Source organism: Battus philenor, unplaced genomic scaffold, assembly GCF_028537555.1.
Source record: "Battus philenor isolate CCGP_79_NKW_IND1 unplaced genomic scaffold, ilBatPhil1.0.hap1 SCAF_23, whole genome shotgun sequence".
In the NCBI taxonomy this organism is placed as follows: domain Eukaryota; kingdom Metazoa; phylum Arthropoda; class Insecta; order Lepidoptera; family Papilionidae; genus Battus; species Battus philenor.
In genome coordinates, this window is record NW_027181686.1 from 8,195,978 (window position 1) to 8,218,324 (window position 22,347).

The following is a 22,347-nucleotide window of genomic DNA, read 5'->3' on the forward strand; positions in this document are numbered from 1 at the left end:
TTAACCAGCACCAAAAGTTAATAAACGACTATATTTTACAATTGGAACTAAACAAGTCAATTTCACATAAATTTAAAGAAATTAGCTTTCAGTTCATTTTTACGTAGCGAATGTTCAATCACGTTAACATATTGTATCTACCCAGCCTATTATACGTAGTGGTATCTTTATATAAAGGTTCTATTTATAAAACATTTCCTATTTTATAATCAGTCGATTACATTAAAAAAAGTTATGTATAGAATATGTACAACGATTCGGTACGAGTTACGCTGTTCATTATTCTGCAATTCTCTTTAAAATTATACAATGCCGCAATCCCAGTCCATTTTTACTATTCTGCGATGTAATTATCAAGTTTAATTTGACCATTTTTAGTTAAAATAGTTAAAGACTATCTCGTCAAATGTGGGGAATCTGTGATGTAAATCTATTTATCTTCTGTAGTCATATAGTGTGAGAGAGATATTCCCAAATGTAAAAAAAATACAAAAGTCAGAAAAACTAAACAGAAAAATGATAAAATCTTTTTCTTTTATTCAATTACTAAACGAAAGTAGTATGTATTGGTGTCAAATATAATCCATTATTATGTACTATATTTTATTAATATACAAAGCTAAAATTTTAAGAGAAAATTTCCAATGTTTCATATGGTAACTTAAAATAACAGTAATAAACAGTTATATCGTAGTTCATCATTTGCATCCCACTGCAAGGCATATAGGCCTTCTCCAAAGATATCTATGGGGGACAAACCATATCGCCACACTTGGCAGGCGGGTTGACAATCGCAGTGTGTTATAACAGTATGCAGAGGACGCTGCTGCCCAGCTTCTGGAAACTTGTTTGTGAGCAGTGGCAATGTACTATAATGAAAGCACAAACTTTGAATGATATGGGTATAACATTGTTTTCCAGGAATCGACCTCGATATGTTTTCTTAAAGACAAGGAAATATTTATTATGTATAAGACGTTATAAATATTTTCAAGAAACTATAAAATATATATATATATATAGGTGAAATCGAAAGTTATTCAATATAATACATGATTTACAAATATTACACGTGTATAAAATACACTATCTACACAATAGTAAAATTTAATTTACCAATAAATATTTTCAATAATTAATGTACATTTTTAAATTGAAAACTATTTTTTTCTATCATTACGGTGTAGTTATAAGGAAGATTTACCTATGCTTTGTCTATCAATATCACTATTTAATTATGAAACATTTTATTTTATTGATCAAAATTCAAGCACGAGTAACTAAATTATTTTTTATATTTAAATGAAAACATTTTTTATCTAAAATTTATGAAGCAGTAAATAGAACCAAATTAATTTTATAATTGAACGACATAAGTAGTGATATACACTAGCCTCGTTACGACACTATTGCAACTAAAATATTATAACGCCCTTTTATTACATTAAGTTGAGAAAAACATTTCTTTTCACTCAGTGTTTCAGATTTGGTTTTAGCATCGAGTTAAAATATCTTACCTAATATTTTTATTAATGTAGTATAAAATGATAGACTGTAACGTAATTGAATCAAGCATTCCAAATCAGAATAGATCACAAATCTTTTCCGCTTAATTTTATACAGTAGAATTGACTCGACAACGAAAATTAAAAAGCCTCTATTTTATTACAATAAAAATATAACCTGACTTAAAAATGTAATGTTTAATAAACAGAAATTTGAATATGTGCATCGAATTCTAAAAAAAGTTACAAAAGTATATGTTAATATGAACATGCCTCAAGGATTTAAAAACAAAATTCCGGTAAGTCAAAGTCAATGTTTCCATAGCCCTCACATGAAGGAAATAAATTATCTCTACATGTCTCTTAAGTTATTAATGATATGTTTTAGTAAACATCGGAATAAAAAGCGTTTATAAGACTTTTTAAGTCATTGCCAAAAATCGCTCTAACTATTCCGATCACTGTTTTATAATTATATAACAAGATAATTTACAAAAGTCTATAAAACAATGTAGAATAGTATCTATATTCGTATAACGACATATCCCTTATAAAATTAAATAACTATAAGTCGATGGACCATTTTATTGCACAAGAGACATTAGACATTTTACATTTATTTTTTTAATATTTAGAGGCAACCTCGCCTTTACTAACTATAATATAATACATGCACTATGTACAAAGATATAGAATAAATATACTTGTGCGTCGAGCAGAAAGCTGAAATGTTCAGATTTGCACTTAGAAAATTCAATACACATTGTGCATTTTAAAACCACGAACTATTTATCAGTCAATGTCGAGACTTTTAAAACTGCTAGTAAAGCTCGCAAACATTCCCTTGCTGGGTTTTTTAATTCTCTTTTTCTCGTCTACTTTAAATATCTCCGACTCTATCAACCATTCCCTGTAGTTTTCCTCCATGTTTTTTCTTTGTTCTTCATGTAATTGTTTTATGGGTGGGGCTGGGCCGCCATAGTCTTCTGGCAAAAGATCTTTATCCACCACCGAGTCTGGTCCCTCGGAAGAGAAGTTGAGAAGATTTAATAGATTGGAATGGATTAGGGGCTTAACAAGACACATAACTTGGTTGATAAAGGACACCGTATGCACTACGTGGATCTTCTTCAAACGGCAAGGATGTGCGTTCTGAAATTGGAAATTTTCAAAAAATTATATATTATTTTTGAAAAAGAATATTATTAAATTATATTACACAGATGAATGGATTACTAATTAAACATACTTGAATGTAATGCATAAAAGCCCTCAATGCGGGCAATGTGACTCTTGTAAGGTGTCCGAGGTTGCAGCCCTTCATATCAAAGATCACGACGTAACCTTCCGACAGTCGATCTTCAGAGAGCTTAATGTCGTTGAACATGCAGAAGACACGAACCGCATCCGCAAAGTTCAGCTTACTGTAGTCTAAATCAGATAGCCGGTACAGAAGGACGTGGTAACCTTCTTCGGTCTGCTTTGGAAAAGCCACCATGTGCCTGAAGCGAAAAAAGGTATTTATTATTTTCTGAACTTCTACTACGATAAACAACAATTGGATTGATCTATCCCTGTAAACTTTTTAAAGTTTTACTTTGCTGATAGAGTAAGTAAAGTATTATGAAAATTCCCGTTATTTGTAATATATCAGTTATTTCGTCTCCAGCCGCCAGTTGAAGTGGAGATATGTAAGTCGCAGAACCTATGCCGTTAGAGCCTTAAGGTCCTGTAGGGGAGACCACAGATTGGCAGTAGCGCAAAACAAACTTCCATTAGGTAAACAGACGACCTTGGTCGTGAAAAGACGTTGGATGCAGGCCTCTAGCAACCAGTCCTATCGGAAATCTAAGGGAAGGCCTTGAGTAATGTATGTTCAGCAATGCAAGTCCAACTGCTGAAATAATGATGAAACCTACATAATATTATTATGAATAGACAATTTAAGTCTCTATTTTAGCTTTTTTGCTATTCCTTTAGCTCAAATTTAAACATTCGTCATAATTTTCAAAGTTGTTCAAAATTGTAAGAAACGGTAATCACTAAAACCGTATAGCGTTTAGCCTTTACGATGTATTATTAGAAGCCATAGTAACTCGTGTATAAAACAAAAACAATATTAAAGAGAAGGTTGCGGGTGATTAAGATGGATGCCTTAATTGATAAATTAAGCAAACTATAGTAAAGAATTCTATTATGTAGTTGTCGTGGTTTATTTCACCTCTAACTGCTTCTACCACCTCCGCTTGACCCATACTGCCTTTTGTGGATGTATATTCATAAAATCTATTCATCCTATCCTACAAGAACTTTAATTTAAAAAAAATGTTTTTTTTTTACTAAAACCACTTTTTAAACTTCCTACTTCGATTGCCTCTACTCACCGCAAGGAATATTCCTACAAAATTTAAATTATCTAAGCTTTATTTTTCCATAAATATCGTGATAGATCCGTACAGAAGCGTAAATATGTATATAATAGTTTATGTAATTGATTCATATGTCAATACGTAACAATATAAAATATTTACTTCCATTGACCGGATTTGCAGAAGCTTTGGCAAAGTTCCAAAAGGCGGATATACGACTCACATTACATTAAAAATAGTATACCGATAGGTCATTCATGGTTGCATTATTCCGGATAGTAAATTAAATCTATATAAATCTTTAAACACTAGTTCACATTGTTTTTAAGGGCTGTGAACAAAATAATATAATAATTTACGTAGATATTATGACTGCAAAATATTACTAAACAATTCTTATAGTATGTGCGACTGGACGCACTCTGAACAAATAATGGAAACTGTCAAAAAATTATTATCAAACGCAGACGAATCTGTGATCGTACTGATCATTTAAATACAATGGGATTGGTTATGGGTGTAAAAGTTTTAAAGCGGTGATAGCATAGGTCTTTTATCAACAAAAGTTCTTAAGATTTTACGCCGATTTTCAATCCCCCTGTATAAAGGGATGTCTTTGTAATATGGTACTTTAATTTATTTTTGGCCAATAGCTTCTGCAGGAACAGTTAGTAAACAATAACTCATTTTAATATGTAGTATTCCGAATTTTGAAAAGTCTTTTCTTAATATGTTATCATTAGGCTACTTATCATTTCTGAAACCATTTTTTTTATAGATCTTCTGCATTAATTAACAGCAAATGAATGGAATTAACAGCACTACGCATAATAAAATTACGCAGAATTGCGTTGAAAAGATACTACAACTTTAGAATACAAAAAAAAAACTTACGTGATATCCAAAACAGTCTTGTTCCGAGGCAACAGTGGATCACGATTAGTAAAGAGGTCTGGTGAATTGTTGCGAAGCGTGAAGTAGCACTCAATTGTATCTTTCGTCTCTTTCACTTTGTAATAATTTGAATGAAGAAACAATATCACGTAATCATCGGAGATGTACGGCAAATGGGGTTGGCTCTTCATCCTGCGGAAACGAATATACTTATTAAATAAAAAGATTAATAACAACTTGTGTTTTGTTTCACCGTCACCATTTCAGCCATAAGAAGTACACCGACCTCTCCCAAAGGTTTTCAATAGGGCTAGTTGTTTTCGTCCGTTTATCCACCTTGTGGGTGGACCTTCCATGCTTGCCAGCCCGTGGTCTAAACTTGAAGCTGGTATCCAAAATGACTTCTTTAATTTTTAATCACGACATTTTACTTCAAAAACACCATTCGACCACAGCACAACGTTTAAATCTGTATCAGCAAATTCTTTAAAAGTTCTAATGAAATATAGCATAAGCTTTCTTTTCCGAATATTGCTTTTTCGCAGCCAAAGAGTTTAAGTCGAATCTAGATGAAATCCATTGTTATCCTACTTAATTAAATATATTTAATGGATGATAACCCAATATCCCATGAAATACGCGGTGCCGTTATAATTATATTTCATAAAGTATAAACGATTTCATTATACTTAAGTGCTTATACGATTGGAGGCCACCGGTATAGTTGAACAATAGAATTAATATCGATGCCTAGGTCAAGTCGTAATTTTGCCTAAATTTATTAGCATTTTATTAACATAATTATCACGAATTTCTTATCGTGCGAGTTATAAATTGTGTAAACCTTATAACAGCAATAGCATTAGAGAACGGAGACTTGCGACTATAAGTCGCGGGTTCAATTCCCAAGATATAACCTTATATAATTCATATTTCGTGCATTAGTTATATGGGATTGCACACAAACAAGTTTCCAATGCGCAGAAGCACCTTTTGCGTAAAATAATGCCACACTGCAATTGCTAACCTGCCTGCCAAACGTGGCCATCTACAGTATAAATTTTAGTCTTCATACAATTCTTAGATGGAGCTGTAAAATCTATATGTAATAATTATTCTAACAAGTTTTAATTATAGATCTTAAATGCGTAAGTTCCTTGGACTTAATTCTAAGTTATTATCCAATATATTAGTACATGTCACATGTATTAACATAGCTTACTAGATCTATTGTTCGACATATGTCCACGTCACATTATAGGGACATACAACTATATATAACTAAGATTTATCGTTTTTTATATTTATCTATTGTCAGTGTTTAATATATTATTTATTTAATTGTTATTGTACATAAATACATATACAAAAACTGCAAAAATATCGTTTATCAATTATGATTGATTGATATGATTTAATTTTTTATTAGTTTATGTTTTGTGCAGGCTTTAAACTTTAGTTTTTTTTTTTTTGTTATTGTTTTATATTTTGTTTTTAAACACACAAGTAGAAACTCGTGTATAATTGTGTGTGAAATAAATGTTTATTTTGTCACATAAATAGCAATTATTAAAAAAAACATAACGGCAATAAATAACAGACAGCCCTGTTCCTAAAATCGTCATTTTGCTGACGGTGTATTATTACGTAATATCCAAGACCGCAACCCGAACGTGCTCAATAATGGAGAAAGTGAACCAGCGACGAAATGCCGATGGAAAAACTATACGCATGGTTCTGTCTCCATGCAACATTCTTTTGTTCATGGCATAGTTAACAATCTATTACCAAAATTACAAATAATTTATGTATTTAGATACCATAATATACCATCAGATGCCATATTGAAAGAAGAATATTTTTGTCTCATTAATCAATAACGCAGGTTTTATCACTTAAAACGAAAAAACTTTTTTTTCATTCCGGTTTTTATCTGATAATTACTTGTCGTATTAATATTTCGTTGTTTTTCTTAATAGCGCTCAACACTAGCGCATCAAAATTTATCAACAATTTTCAATTATATAGTACTTTTTTAAATTATAAACCAAATTATGATATAGTCTACATTTTTTTATATTTACAGAAGCGCATCACATGTGCGACCAATCCATGTTATGAGATCTCAAGGCCAGCACATATTTTTATTCAATAACTTTTTTTACTTTGCAAAGAAATATGCAGTCATATTAATAATCCTATTTCGATTCATCGATGTAATATAATAATGTCTCTGAGCGATAAAAATAGGTCAAAACATTTTCGCGAATATGTTTTTCAGAATAAATATGTAATTTAGCAAGTATAGTTATTAGATGTAAAATAAAATATTAATTATTATCTTCGGAATAAGCATGTTTTGTGACGAAGATATCTTTGGATTTTGCAGCGTATTCAAATACGCGATGTTAACTTGAATTAGAATAAGATTGTTGACTATAAAACCGTGTAATTGTGACGTAAATTATATAATTATGTACGCAGGTACATAATTTAATTGTTGTTACGTGTTTGTGAACACGGTGATAAATTATTCATAAATTTAAATGTAATGACCTATGTAACATGTTAACATGTTTTAGTTAAAATTTTTAATTATTTAAATAAAACAATGAAGAAACCTGTATTAAAATATATTGCTACCGCATTATAAACTAAATTGTGCTTATAAGAAACTTACGACATGATATATATATATACGACTTCGATTCGATACGAGTCCTATATATATATATATATATATAACTTAGTATATATATATCAATATATATATATATATACTAAGTTATATAGTTATATATATTATATAGGCACTAGTGGCATAATACAGCACCTTGTGCCTTCAGGTTTTGAAGTGATGACCAAGATCGACAAGCGCAGCGTGGGAATTGCAGCTAAAAAGTAGACGGATGACTTTGTTTGTTGTCGGAAAACGCTGTCATATCCAGTTTTCCCCGCTCTTATGCGGTTTTATTGGAAACCTATGGGGGAGGAAAGTAGTGTACGTCCCACGGCGTAAATAATGGTGATAATTTGTCCGTTGCACCTAATTTTAGAGCGCAAGAAACAAAAGTTTTAAACCTTTTTACCGTCTGTTTACCGTCATCAAAAGCCTCGACTCTCGCTGTTATATAAATGATTTCTCTGTGTTAGGAGGCCATTGAGTCCTTAATTCGCTTAGGTTTACGGTACATGGAGTCAGAGGGCAAAAGGACACTCAAGAAAGGACTATGCTTGGACTTGAACTCGAAGAGTGTTACTACCAGATAATCGGCAGAACTTCTACAGCGAATCTCTCTACTACTTCGAAAAACGTTACAACTGGGAGAAGTTAAAACCTCAGAAAGGATTTTATAAATGTGTATTATTATCGCAGCGCATTATTCATACTTACCACTCTCTAACTTGTTGTATTTCTTCTTCATACCCATCCAATGCAGGTTTTAGGCCGTTAAGGAAAGGATGCGAGTATTTTGTCGCCGCCATTTTCGCGCCCCAGCGCTTCAAAATATCTGTAACAATATAAAGTTAATATTAAATTTATAATACAGACAATTTTTCATTTATAACACAAAATTAGGATACACACAATACCTAAGATTTTGAATTATAAATTTTTCCCTGCTTACGCTCAACCCTATAAGACATAGGCTATGTATATATCATCACGCATATCTCAGCATTTGGGAAACTAACAAAACTTTACCCTTTCAATATCTTTCTGTAACTAAAGACGAAGGTCTACAATCAAACTCATAGCTCAGAAACATGGTATCTTACATCGGGTCTCATTGGCAAACTTAGTCATTCAACAGACCATGGAGACGGATTTACAAGATTGCATCAGGAAAGATAAGATCCGTAGATGAATTAATATCCGCTTCCTACTGGTTCTATCAGAAATCTATAACGGGGGCTTATGTCCACCAGTGGACGACGGAAAAATATCACTTTAACACATTGAGACTTCTTTAGATTACAACTATTTTAATATCAAAACACAATAACACAGCCGCCTTTATTGCACCCATGACAAAACCCCACAAAAGAAACATTTTATATAAATCAGGGAAAAAAGATACAATTAACCCTTTATTCAATATTATATAGTATCAAACAATCAACTTTACGAATAATTAACGATTTTAGCATACGCAACTTACAATAATCATGAAGTCTAATGTATTCATGTAGCGACCTTTAAGTTTATGCATAACTATTAATAAAAAGAGAAATGCCGACAAAAATTTGTCAAATGATTGTTTTATTTCATTTTTTAAAGAACTTTTGTAAATATAATTAAAAAAATCGTCTGTTAATTATTATGTTCGTTTCAGCTCATAGAAGCCCACAGCAAAACATACGCTTTCCTCAAAGATATCTATGGATAAATATATTTACCTCTACTGCCAATCCTCGGTAAAATTGTTTATGGACATTGACAATCCTATATAGCTAATGCACAATGTGTATAAGTGTATATATAGTATAAGATTATAAGATAAGATTGTATAATCAGACTCATAACGCTGCGCTACCACTGCAAATAAATTGTTAATAAAATGAAATTAACATAATAAAACTTATATAAACAACTGATCAATTTTATGATAATCAATTATATACTTCAGAAATTGGTACGTGTAAATATTTTTTAATAAAGTACATAGCGATCTTTTATACAAAATGTCGAAACTGAAATTTATTAATACAATTTTGTACCACTCATACTGACACTACGTTATGTAGATAATGTAAAAAGTTTTTCACGAGATCTGAGACTTGCGATCGTAAGTAGCACGTTCAATTCTCGGAATAAAATCTTAAATAATTCACACTTCGCACATTAATTATTAGGACTGTCACAGCTCACAGACTGCTTTCCAGGGGTTGGGCAGCTGTGTAATCTGCGTACCACACTGGTATCGCTAACCCGCCTGGCATGCGAGGCGATTATCTAATGTCCCCCATAGATGTCCTTGGGGGGAAGCCTATGCTTTGTAGAGGGCGTCTATGGGCTGAGACGACGATTATTCAAAATGTTTTAATGTGTGAAAAGAAATATAGATAATAATTCTTCATTTTTTAAGCAATAAATTCTAACACTTCATTTAGAGATAATTTAAAGGCAGCGACTTGTTAATATTTTTTTAATTTTCTTTTTAGTTAGAAATATTTTTATACGAGAGCATCTCCTCATACCGATCATTTAAAGTTTCCGAAACCAAATTCTAAGATCGAAAATTAATTATCTGTGGTAATAAACGAGCTGGTTTACAGTTCGTGCTACAGAAATAAATAATAAATAATAGCGTGCCAGCAAAAAACTCATATTGCACGTAAGTCCAACTACAGGCACAATGTAACTCGATACCCAGCGGAGCGCGACGCATGTTTGCTTTGTTAACGTAACTCACGGAACACTTTCCTTCGATAATCACTTGCTAATTAACCAAAATAACGATACGCTGCTACAGCCTATTAATATTTATAGCAACGGGTCGTGCAAATCATCAGCTTCAACTGATGATTATGTAAAACCATGTCCAACAACGACATGTTTAAATATATCGTTCAAACACAGTCTAGTCTTTTGTATCAAAGACACTTGTAATAACCATTGAATATTCTATTGCTTATTTATTTAACGTCTCCATTCAATCTATACGCTTATTTATTTATTCATATCATTATCCATACAGTGCTTTTGAACGGCGCCGATGCAATATTTTTTTACATAATTATTTTTAACCTTTCTATATTTTTTTTAATTTCCAGTAAACTTATATATTCTTGTGTTAAAAGTCTCCTAATATCTTGTCGGGGGCTCTCTAAGCCCTCTAAAAACATCTAGAACCAGCTCTGAACGACCACTTCTGTACAGCATCAAAAAATGCCAGTACAACTCAATTTGGTAGAAACTAAAATCAGATTGCGATCCCCTTTGGTTTCCTTCAACTTCGAGCTACGAGGGTTTCACACGTGCCTTGATCTGAGAAGAGATGACAACGAACTCAGAACCACACACAGAGCCATGATTTTTTTTTCAAACGACAAAACACTTCAAGCTTTTTCGTATAATATTTGCTTTCGCCGCCTTCGCACTTAGACGTTGACGTGTCAGTAACTCCATGATTTTGACGGATAGGACACTATATTTCGAACACAGTTTATTGGCAAAAATAACACCGCAGTGGCTCATTAAATCGCCTTAAAGTAAAAGTAATTTAGTAACATTTTTGAATAGTTGTGTATAGCAGGATGTAAGAACATTCCTGAATCTAATTTATCTGGATAGTAAAGAATAGATTATTGAAATTCACATTCGAAAATTATATTTACAAAAAAGATAGATAACATCACTTTTTGACGTCAAGAGGAGTCTACCATCTATTTGTATAATAAATGCCTCAGTTCTAAGAATAATAGGCGAAAGAAACTTAGCGGAACTATATACTTTTTTAAAAGTAGATAACATTACGTTTGTAATTAACATTAAAATAGCTTGAAGGCGAACACATTGCTATAGAGCTATTTACAGTGTAGTAACCTATGGCTACAGATATGATTTGACTTTTATTCAAATCTAAATTAAATATTATAAAACTTAATAAATCCAATGAAATCGTGTCTTAGGAATAATAAAATTTCATTTTGCTTCAAATTGTGAATGTCAAATTTCTTGGGAAAATAGGTAACGTTAACATATAAACATACAATACATACTTATTCACCTATCGACAAAAGACAGTAAATTTAATTCTTTTAAATTTTCTCTTAAAGATACGATGACTCTAGTTATAAATACAACGAATATATTTTTTTCCCGACGAAAATTATGCTCTTTGCAGTGAACCCAGAAGAACCCCGAGCAGTGTGTAATATATGTAGCATATGTATATGTAGTGTTCTTATCACACCCCGTGATAGCACGGGGTTAATAATAGCCCTAATACTTTTTAGAATTAAGTTATATTTGCGCGTTCGAATTTTAACTCGACTGACTGATGGACGGTACCTGCTAGATAGTAACTGTCTTTGTGTTTGGTTCAAAATCGTAAGTAATACACGATTGTAAACAGTCTCTATATGTGTAATATACACGTCTATCACATCAGGCTTGCATTTTCCTAGCTATGAAGAAAGAACGAACACGTGCACGGGTGATCTCTAACCCTCACCTGTGTAACACATAACACAACACATTTAATTGTAACACAATACCTTTGCCCTATTGTTTTGAGTCAAAATTTACTTTGCCTACGTTAATACATAATCTCAATCGCAACACAAGCGCTCTTAAAGTAAGAGAGGTCAAGAAACTTGTAAAATAACGGTGGAACGGACAAAAAATTTCGGTACTTGATTTTAATTAAATTACTTCACAGAATTACTGCAGCCAAAAAATCACTGGCAGTTTTTCAGTTAGGTTCAATCATACTAGTCCTTTGCAGCTCATGATCTTTTTTTCTAAATAATTGTAATAAATTTTGAAATTACGTTCTGCGCGCTATATAGCAATGTTAAGGTCACATTACTTAAAAATCTAGTGTAGACTGGCGACTATTTTGGTTTAGTTTAAGGTGGTCAAAAGCTACTGGATGTTGGCCGCTTCCGACTGATTATATGGGAATCAATGTAGAAAAAAAAATCTATGTAGAAGGCAGCAATGGCGACTTATGCCTGAAACGGTGATGATGATGAAACAGTGTTCTACGTTGTAAAATAAATGCCTAAGATTACTTATCACAATAAAAATCTTAATTGCATATTGCATGTATTTCGCAAAGCAAAACATTAAAAAGTAAATCATGTCAAATTTCCCCTTTATAACCGAGGCCGACAGTACGGCCAACGCTTTCTATAGACGAGAAAGTAAGACTTCGTCGACTGGAAGAGCACAGCTATCCGGATGTATCCTCTAAGATAATAGCAAAATAATTCATCGTGTAAATGCAGAATACTATTTGAATAACTATTTGCTGGCCTGCAATATACTATAACTAACCTCTAGAAATATATTCATTCGCATTAATTACATGTTTGTTTATTTCATTGCAAATAAACCGATAAAAAATACCAACTTATTACCATTAGCGTTTCCCAATACTCAACCTGTATGTACTATTAAAATATTTAAAAATTATGCATAAAATTTATTCGATTGCAGTTTTTCTTTCGTCAATTACCCTAATATTTTACTTTCATGAAAGTACGATGATTATAAATTAGAAAATTGATTTTAATTAATTAAACATTAATATTACATCATATAAATTACAAGTATCTAAAATGTAAAAATATCAATATTGTTTTACGAGAAAATGAAAATGTAACAAGATTATTTATAATGTAACGATCAGGTTATATTTTGGATCAAATCGTTTCCTCCTTTACGTCATTCTGGAGCATATTTTAATATTGCTGGATTCTCTATAGCAGCCACAGCGCAGAAACCTTACTGTATGTTCTTTTAAGGATGCCGTAAGTAACAATATTCTTAAATTAATCCAAAAAAATATTTGTGACAACATTAGTTTTTAAGTTTCTAATGATAATAACAGTAATCGTTCAGTTTTCATTTTATTGTCATTACATTTTTTTACGATGTCTTTGTATGTTTTAATCATAGTCCGAAAACATAAAAAGTTATAGAGTAAAATGACATGAGATAGAGCGCGTAACATCTTTGTCGTGATAATAAGTAGGGCTGCCTTTCTAACGGTCTGCTGTCTTTCTCTCTCTTAGGCACTTCGCACGCAATCAGTGATGATTGCCTCACCTCATCCATTAATTGCATAGCTGGTCGACCACTGGATTGTGAGCCAATCACTGTACCTTGGACAACAAATCTCTTAAACAACAACTGTCATCTTTCTTCCGCATAACATGGCGCAGTTTCGCACAGTATTCTAAAACTTGAGAGTGAACGATTGCCGAGAAACTTTGGTAAGCTTTAAGAGAATGGAAACTTTAGAACGACGCCAAATAAAGAATAAAATAAATTTAGACCCCTTTTATTATTCTTTCATTTACATATTAACTTTTAATTAATGCCATAATTATGACTATGTCTACATAAGCCTAAATTAGGAACACATTTATATTTGTCTATTGTTATGTAAAACATGTAAAAATGTTATCTTTGGTTGTTGGTAACTCTTCTGTATTCCATCGCCACATGACCAAGGCATTAAAGCGCGTTCTTACTTTGCTGTCCACCTTTCTTCGCTGTAGAGTAACACTGGAAATATGAACCCGAATCATTTTCCCTCGAACTATAATATTGTTGTGTTCTCTCCGCATTATAGATAATTTTTCTAGTTAGTTATGCAATTAGCAATAACTTAATTTGTGTACTTTTTCTACAACTTTATCCAGGAAACGTAGTGTAGAGAAATACCTAGATTTATAAAAAGCACCACCTTAAATAATAAAATGATCAGTGCAAAAGTGGTGTTTTGTAACGAACGATGAACGCTTTATCCTGCTCGTCTTATATTTTTTTCGATTATTTAAAAACATGAAATGAAACAATCCTACTAATTACTAGACGAAGCTGGGGAACAATGCAACCTTACAGGTCAGTGATTGATAAAACAGTACAATCACGGCCGGGAAATATCCACGGACTATTAAAAAACCACAATCTCATTACTAAATATCGTAATGAACATGATATTGTTAATTCTTAAAAGTTTATGATGAAATAAAACATTAGCTGATTCGATTTCATTATTTTATTTTTTCATGAAATGAACAGAAACATAAAATTTAAAAAATATGCACGGTACTTGACAATATTTTTGCCTATCGTTCTACAATAACCAATTATAATAGTCACCCCAACGATAAACGAGCTTATTGCGTGCACGAATTGCTTTGAAAAATATGGAAAAGTTTTATTTCCGTCGAAAATGTATATTTTAAACCCGGATGTAACAAAAACACCTAAACACTTTCTTAAAGAAAGAAAAATATTTAAATGCGTCGATTTCCACCCCTATTTATCATGATATATTCTAAATTCTTTAGTGGTAGAACTTCTTTGTTCTAAATAAAATACTGTTATGTGAAGTAAATTACGTGGCAGTTCCATACAGAATGCTTGTATTGATGTCTTGGTGTAAGTGCTGTTAGTTGTTTAGTATTTGCACAGCTTCATCGAAACGACGCCGCGACATAGCGGTCGCTTCTTTAATTGAGAAAATTGCATAGCTATTAATACACCAACAGGTATAATATCGTAGTTCCAATAGTCGAGCGGCGTATGAATAGCACTTTGTGGCGACGTTTATCTACGCGATGTCTTGTTGCGGCGACGTTACTCAAGACAAGGTCTGTTGTGGCTGCGTTCTTGAAGACGAGTCGCATGTCAAATAAGACAGTTGTTCTGTCTTCCTTTAAAGCGGACCACCTGAGTTGACTGTTGTAAAATTGTACGCAGTTTACACTATATCTCCGAGTGTATACGACTATTACAAAAAAAATAAACTTGGCACAGTTTATTTAATACAGTATGTGTCAAAACATAAGACGGAAGAAACTAAAGATATAGTTCAAATTACGTTGACACCATTGTGCCTTATGTTGTACAATTAAATGTAGTTCAATAAGAACAGAAGACACTAACATAACAATCCAACAAACATCATAAGATTATCGCTTTTTTTAAACATAAACGCTTTGGTGTACAAATAGATTGTTTCGCGCTACTTCGGTGTATTACTTGACCAAGACGAGAAAACCTTTCGGTATAGCCAATGTCGCTTTATTAAATAATGTATCTTAAGTAATGTCATCTTTGTTTTGTCTGGCGCCATTAATGTCTGTGTCAAACATGATACCACACGATACATTGTTACAGTGTAGTTCGTTAAGAAGAGAGGACAACAAATTTACTGCCCTTTTCAATTGAACAAGCCTCATAAGATGAACGCTTTGTTTCAGATTACAGCTGTCGTCTATCTATATGCATTAAGAATCTATGTAACATATAGGATAAATTAATTCGTTATAATAGTACAGTATATAAGAAATTGTGTATAATGCAGCTAAGCGGCGTGTTTTTATATAAAAAGCTTAACCTACATTGGACTGCTAAAGATCGATGTGATAGAAACCAATATTCTATTCTTTTCTTTGTCATTAATATCAGTAACTGTTTAAAAGTCTGTCATATCAATAAAACACTTTTTTTTTATTGATAATACATTTTTAAAATTTTTGATAACCTTAAAAGTTTGAGGTTAAAAGCAATGATCGATATTGATCATTACCACGTCTATGAAGTAAAGATTGTTTACTTTAAAAAGATGTATCCTTTTTTGATAAGATATCATAATTTAGTAACTTCGAAGCCAAATTTTTCGCCACTAATATTTGTCTATTTAACCTCAGAAAAAGCAAATGTACGTTAACAAATTTATTAGATACATACACATAGATATAGCCCTTTAAAAGAAAAACATGGAAATCTATAGCAAAACGAAACTTAGCAGTAAACATTCCTATAAAATTATGTAATTATAAGAGTTGTTCATACGTAAGCAGTATCTAATGTCAATTACTAACATGAAGTCAGTGGGTTAAGGTTAATTGGTGTTAATATTGAACAAATGCACTGGATAAATAAGCTACCTACACTTTGTAATGATGACCTGATATTTGAAGTTTAATGCAGAACTTGCTCGAAGAGATTATAAAAGAAGGCCTGCGTAAATATCCTGGAATATTAGTTTTTAACAACTGCTTTATATAATATTAGGCATAGTTGCGTGACATTAAAAGATCATTTCATTGTTGTTTAATTAATATTTATTAAATCCATTCTAAGTTATTTTTAAAAATCTAAAAAATAATCTGAAAATGTTTTATATTAATAGTTCATTTATTTATAGTAGATTTTACATTAATATTTTATTGACTCTGTCGTCGTCGTTACAGCCAATAGACGCCCAATGAGACCAAAGATATCTATGGGGGGATATACCATAATCGCCATGCTTGACAGGTGGATTGACGATCGTAATATTATGGTTGTGTCGTGTTATAGTACGCAGAGGACGCTGCTGCCCATCCTCTGGAAACTTGTTTGTTAGCAGTGACAATGCTATATAATTAATGTACAAAGTGTGATTAGAGATATACGAGTAAAACTCTATAAACACATGTAGATTTGATTTTTTTGTATTTTACATAAATATATATATATTTTTAACTTTAATTAAGTCACTTTTATATATATATTTTTTAAAAGTAGAAATCTCTCAAATGAAAGTGACTTAATTAAAGTTAAAAATCACGTATTCATATAATCGTTTGTCAACTTTCTTCTCAAAGGTATACATAACAGTCTAAGAATGATTCGCCATCAGTCGGCTTCTACAGTTCTGAAGGAGTATACATAATTAATTATTTCGGTCATTGGCGATTGCAATGTTGCACACTTGTCAATGTATACGGATGATCTCAATCCCGTTTCACACGTCAGCGGTATTGCATAAAACATCGAGTGACTCATACTCGTACAAACTAACACATAACGTAAGGCATCACGAGAAAAATCTCATTTAATATACACATACTTTTTTATTCTATGAAGTCGGTTAAATTTTAATTTTTTTTTAATTTATAAGTGTTAAAACAAAAAGTATTGGTGAATGTAATAATATATTAATAATATAATATAATTAATATCTACATACACAGTACATATACTCAGAGTAAAAGCTTCATAGAGGTGAATGTATAGCTCATTTGTCAGTAAGAGGATTTACAGCTTTCACACCTGTTTCCAAACGAATCGGAGATAGTAAAATTAACACCGTGAAATTAATTAATTTTTTTCAATTGTAATGCGACAGACTAATGACTTAAGGCAGTATGATGTCTGCAGGGACACGTACTGAGTCGTAATTTATTTTAATATGTAGTTATTCGAATTTTGAAAACTCTTTTATTTTTCTATATATATATATATATATATATATATTTATATATAGTCTCTATACATATATTTACATATATATAGTCTCTCGCTCTCTCTCTCTCTGTATATATACCAATATATATATATATATATTGGTCAAGATTATTAGTGTGTGTTTATATTTATCAAATGCGCGAATAATTTTATGAACAGATATTGTATCAAGTCATTTGTAAAAAGTTCTCTCATAGCTTGCAATAGAAAAGAAAGTTATTTACTTAACGTGGTTTTGGGGAAAAAAAATTATATACGAATCGCTTGCTACTTATTTATTTAAGTAATTCATTGTTTCATGATATTCCACACTGCTTTTGCACAAAGAAGATTATTTTTAACTGGATACGCCATACCGGTAAAACTTTTAAAAGAGTCGATATTACCTTGTTAAATAATGTCAATTATTTTAGGTCTAAAGTCATCAATGTACACAAATTGCGTCAATTTTGAAATAAAATACTGGAAACGATTAATTTTATTGCAATAGAGTAAGCGTGGTAAATACTTTAGTGTACAATTAAAAACTTTGAGAATCCTGCTCGATAATAATCCTTGAATATAACGGATAAGAAAAGCGATAATGTGGCAACCCTGCCGGAATCACCAGGTATAATAAATTATAGCCTGGATTTCACATTTTATTCCTCATGTTTTCTAAAATCATAAACTATATCAAAGGGACATCATTTTCATCGCACGAAGATGAGCTAATGGTCCAGGGTGGGTCGTGATGGATTATTTCCTAAACCAATAGGTGGCTCATTATAAATGTACCCAAGTTCCATTTTTTTAATATTATTGATCCATAAATATTACAAAATATCTTTTAAACTATTGTAATTTTTAAATTCAATTTACATGTTTTGTACTTTTATTTATGTTTTCATTAAATATAATTTCTGGAACACTTTTACATACTTTTAAATTAGGTATTTTGCGGCTGGAAAAACAATGAAAATTTTGATCGATAGCTCGCTCTATCGAGGTATTTAACTACCCCTGACATAATCCGTGAAGGCTATTGGGAAAATATCTCTTTCCAACTGTAAAATGTGAGAAGGCTATTTTATATTCACGATGGTGGACAGTTCTTTGCAAAAACTATGAGCTGCAAAAAATTTTTTATTTTATTGTCGAAACTTTTAATTCTTACTTTAAATTTAGTGAGTGATTTTTGATTGTTTAAGGTAATTAAATAGGTATTTAAACTTTCTTATAAATTGTTGGTTTATAAGAGACACTGTTCGCGGCTCAAGCGGCGTGACCGCGGCTCGTCACGTAAGACGACACGTAACGGCCGCTAACCACACCGTTATGGCTGTGCTCGCTCGGGCAATTTCTTCTTGGGTATTTCATTATATAACATTGACATTGGCAATTTCGAAATAAAAAGTCATACACGATTTCGGTACTACTGCTTTAGAAAATTTTAAATTTTAAATTTAAAATGTTTATTTACTTGTTCATTGCGGAGGGTATTAAATCTTTATTGTTTTCTTTTTATTTAAGGAAAAATATATAACAAATAAACAGTTTAATGAGATTCTCTTAAAGGTCTTTGTTCCAGCCCATAGACACACGCCCAGCGGAAGGCATAGGTATATCCCCCCAAAGATATCTATGAAGAGTATACCATAAACCCCCCGCTTGGCAAGCGGGCTGACGATTGCACTGCGATATTACTATATACGCAGAGGACGCTGCTAACCATTCTCTGGAAACTGAATGTTGGTATCCCGGGAATCGAACCAGCGACTTATGATCGCAAGTCTCAGTCCTCTACCACCGGGTTACCACTGCTCGACGGAAAGGAATCTAACAATACATTTAAAATCTATAACTTCTTCACCATTATAACCATACAACGTATATACATAGGATGTATTTGAATTATATCAGAACAGGTAAAACAAATTTAATATACATAGGTAAATATGAGTGTTTGTTCAAAATATGTTCGGTAAGAAATCATCGAATACGAAAATAATAGTACATAATGTAAAATACAATATGTTATACATAAACATCGTGAAAAAAATTAACATACAAAAGTCAGACTTCAATTGTTTTCAGGTCGAATCAGTCAGGCCTTGACTTATTTTATTTACAATTAAAATTTGTACGAATTTTTTTTTGGGTACTTTCGAGAACAATTATAATTTGTTATGTTTCATTACTTTATATAACGCGTTAAATATAATAACTTTCATATAGAAATTGAATAAGGAAATAGATTGCCTAATCGTAATATTCTCTGAACAAGGAAATGTTTGATGCAAAAAAATATAATTCGTCATTTATACTCCACACGCATCGAGCTTTGGTTAAGTAAACAATTAGTTCAAACACAAGCGCATCGGCTAATATTATTATGTAACAAATAGAAACAAGTTTATTCCGGTTTTTGTTTAAAAACTCATGCGATAATCAAATATGCGAAATACATAAAATTGATTGTTGTACGGCGACATGCGAAAGACAAGCTTTCCTTTATTCCTATTTGGAGTCTTATGTTCACTACTGGACAAAAGACTCTTCCTATACATGTCTACGCTTACTATATGTCGTACATACTCTCCTATCCCAAATATACTATATATCTAGGGGTGTAATAATGTAAATGATAATGCTTTCTTCATAGTATCGGCGAAGGTACAACAGAGCCATTTGTAGAGCAGTGGTTAAAAATGTCGATGATTGTAAACTACACTAACGTCAAAAAATTCAAAAGATTATTTATATATTTATACATTTCTTAACTTCAGGGGTCCTATTACTTTTCATTAGAAATAAAACTTGTGTCTCAATTACACATACATACATCTATTTGTAATGTTCTCATTGTAACAATCAGAACAAATGCTTATTGTCTAGTTGACATATATTCGAATTTTATGCTTATGTCGTAATTTAACCAAATAATTATTTCGGCATTTCAATTCGATTTTCAGGAATAAAAACTTTGTTTTATACATCGTTTTTAACTATTGTTTAACTATTGTTATCAATATCGAAAAGCGAGAACCACAGATCTATGTTTTAGGGCCAGTATTAACAGTTTTAAATCTTTATTAAAAGAAAGAAATTTTTGAAAAAAATCATTTAAATAAAATTAAAATGTTTACTTTTTCGAAAGATATTTTTATATTTGTGTTAACATTATTATTTTTGTTTTATTTAGGCTCAACTTAATAAGGTTTCAAAGTTAACTGTTGTACGATATATTCAATAGTTAACTTTGAAAACTCAATTCAAACTTAACTGTTGCTGATCTGATTTATTGTTGAAATTATGAACCGAAACTATTTTCGTAACAACCTGTAGAATAGAAATAATAGATCTTAAGATAGCTTATATCAATATCAAATATATAGTTATACTATTTAATTTGGAAGATTTTTTGTTATTAGAGATATGTTAGTTTCCATTTATTTATAATATATAGACTATGAAGTTATTTAGATAAATAATAGGATTGATTTTGCATAAGCCTAACGTGATTTATGTCTTTCGCACATGACATAACCTAACGGTGATTTTCTTATATTTTTCCGGTAAAGTAATAAATGCATTGAAAATTTTAATTATGCGTTTATTAATTATAACATTTGTATGCGGTATTAAATATGGACTCACGTGAACGAAAATCCCCTTAACCCCTTTCGCGGACTAAATAGCACACAATAGTAACGTGAAAAGTGGCCTTCCACGCGCGATGAGCGAGCTTAGCACGTCCACACTCACTGACACACAGAGCCCGACTGAATGAATCGCAACCTTGTACAACTTTAAGCCGGAATTAAAAAAACTACACTTTCTAAATACGAATTCATCGGATCCAAGAAGTGGACCGGACTGTTGGTCACAACTGCGGAACCAATACTAATCAAGCATCTACCTGTTAAGCGCATAGAAAAGTGAAGTGATGTAAGTGTGATAAAATTAATTGCAGTCTTCGATATTAATGCCTCTTTCATTCGCCCATAATCTTTTATCTTATTAGCCATTAGCCTTGACTCATCGCGTACTAAAATAAATACTTAAGTATCCCCTTAACTTAATACTTAATACAAATGACATCGATTTGTGTATCTGTTAACTAATTTATTTTTTTCCGAGTGAATTCGAAAATGACAATTTATAACGCCCATCACCATTGCTTGGTTAGTTCAGTTCGTCACACAAGGCTTTTTCAACTAAAGGTAATGTAACGTGTAACAGAAAAGTTTTCACTTAGTATAGCTAACCCTGTCACTTTCTAAATATTGAGTGTAGTCTATGATAATGCAAAGGCGCTCATCTTCGATCTCTTTGCAGCGATAAGTCTAGAGGAATCCTTCGGGAGCCTTGGCTCGGGCCAAAGTATTATAAATTAATAGATAATAGTACAACGTATTCAGTAGAAATATAATCTTATCGTTATTTCAACTACATATTTTTCTAATTTAATTATTTTTTCTAATTCATAATCATCGTCATTTCAGCATTCGTCTATAGATCTCCTCAGTACTGATACGATAAATTCAGAATTAAAAAAAAAAAACAAATCCCTAGCATAGATCTCTCCATGGCTCGTTGAGTGGCTGTGAGC

The 22,347-nt window shown here is 31.7% G+C and overlaps 1 protein-coding gene across 1 annotated transcript; it reads right to left on the reverse strand.

Moving 5' to 3' along the window:
• Positions 1-1,194: 1,194 nt before the first annotated feature.
• On the reverse strand, positions 1,195-21,612 carry LOC137924118 (retinaldehyde-binding protein 1-like). Its single transcript, XM_068767450.1, has 5 exons — positions 21,393-21,612; positions 8,163-8,280; positions 4,769-4,960; positions 2,755-3,007; positions 1,195-2,657 (listed from the first exon to the last, which is right to left on the reverse strand). Exons 2-5 carry the CDS (start codon positions 8,252-8,254, stop codon positions 2,298-2,300), a joined length of 897 nt encoding a protein of 298 aa, XP_068623551.1. The 5' UTR covers positions 8,255-8,280; positions 21,393-21,612; the 3' UTR covers positions 1,195-2,297.
• Positions 21,613-22,347: the final 735 nt, after the last annotated feature.

Coding starts and splice junctions, on each gene's coding strand:
- LOC137924118 (XM_068767450.1), bottom strand. CDS start 8,254: ATGGCGGCGACAAAATACTCGCATCCTTTCCTTAACGGCCTAAAACCT. Junction 4,961..8,162: donor ATACAACAAGTTAGAGAGTG/GTAAGTATGAAT, acceptor TCGTTTCCGCAG/GATGAAGAGCCAACCCCATT. Junction 2,658..2,754: donor CTTTTATGCATTACATTCAA/GTATGTTTAATT, acceptor TTCCAATTTCAG/AACGCACATCCTTGCCGTTT.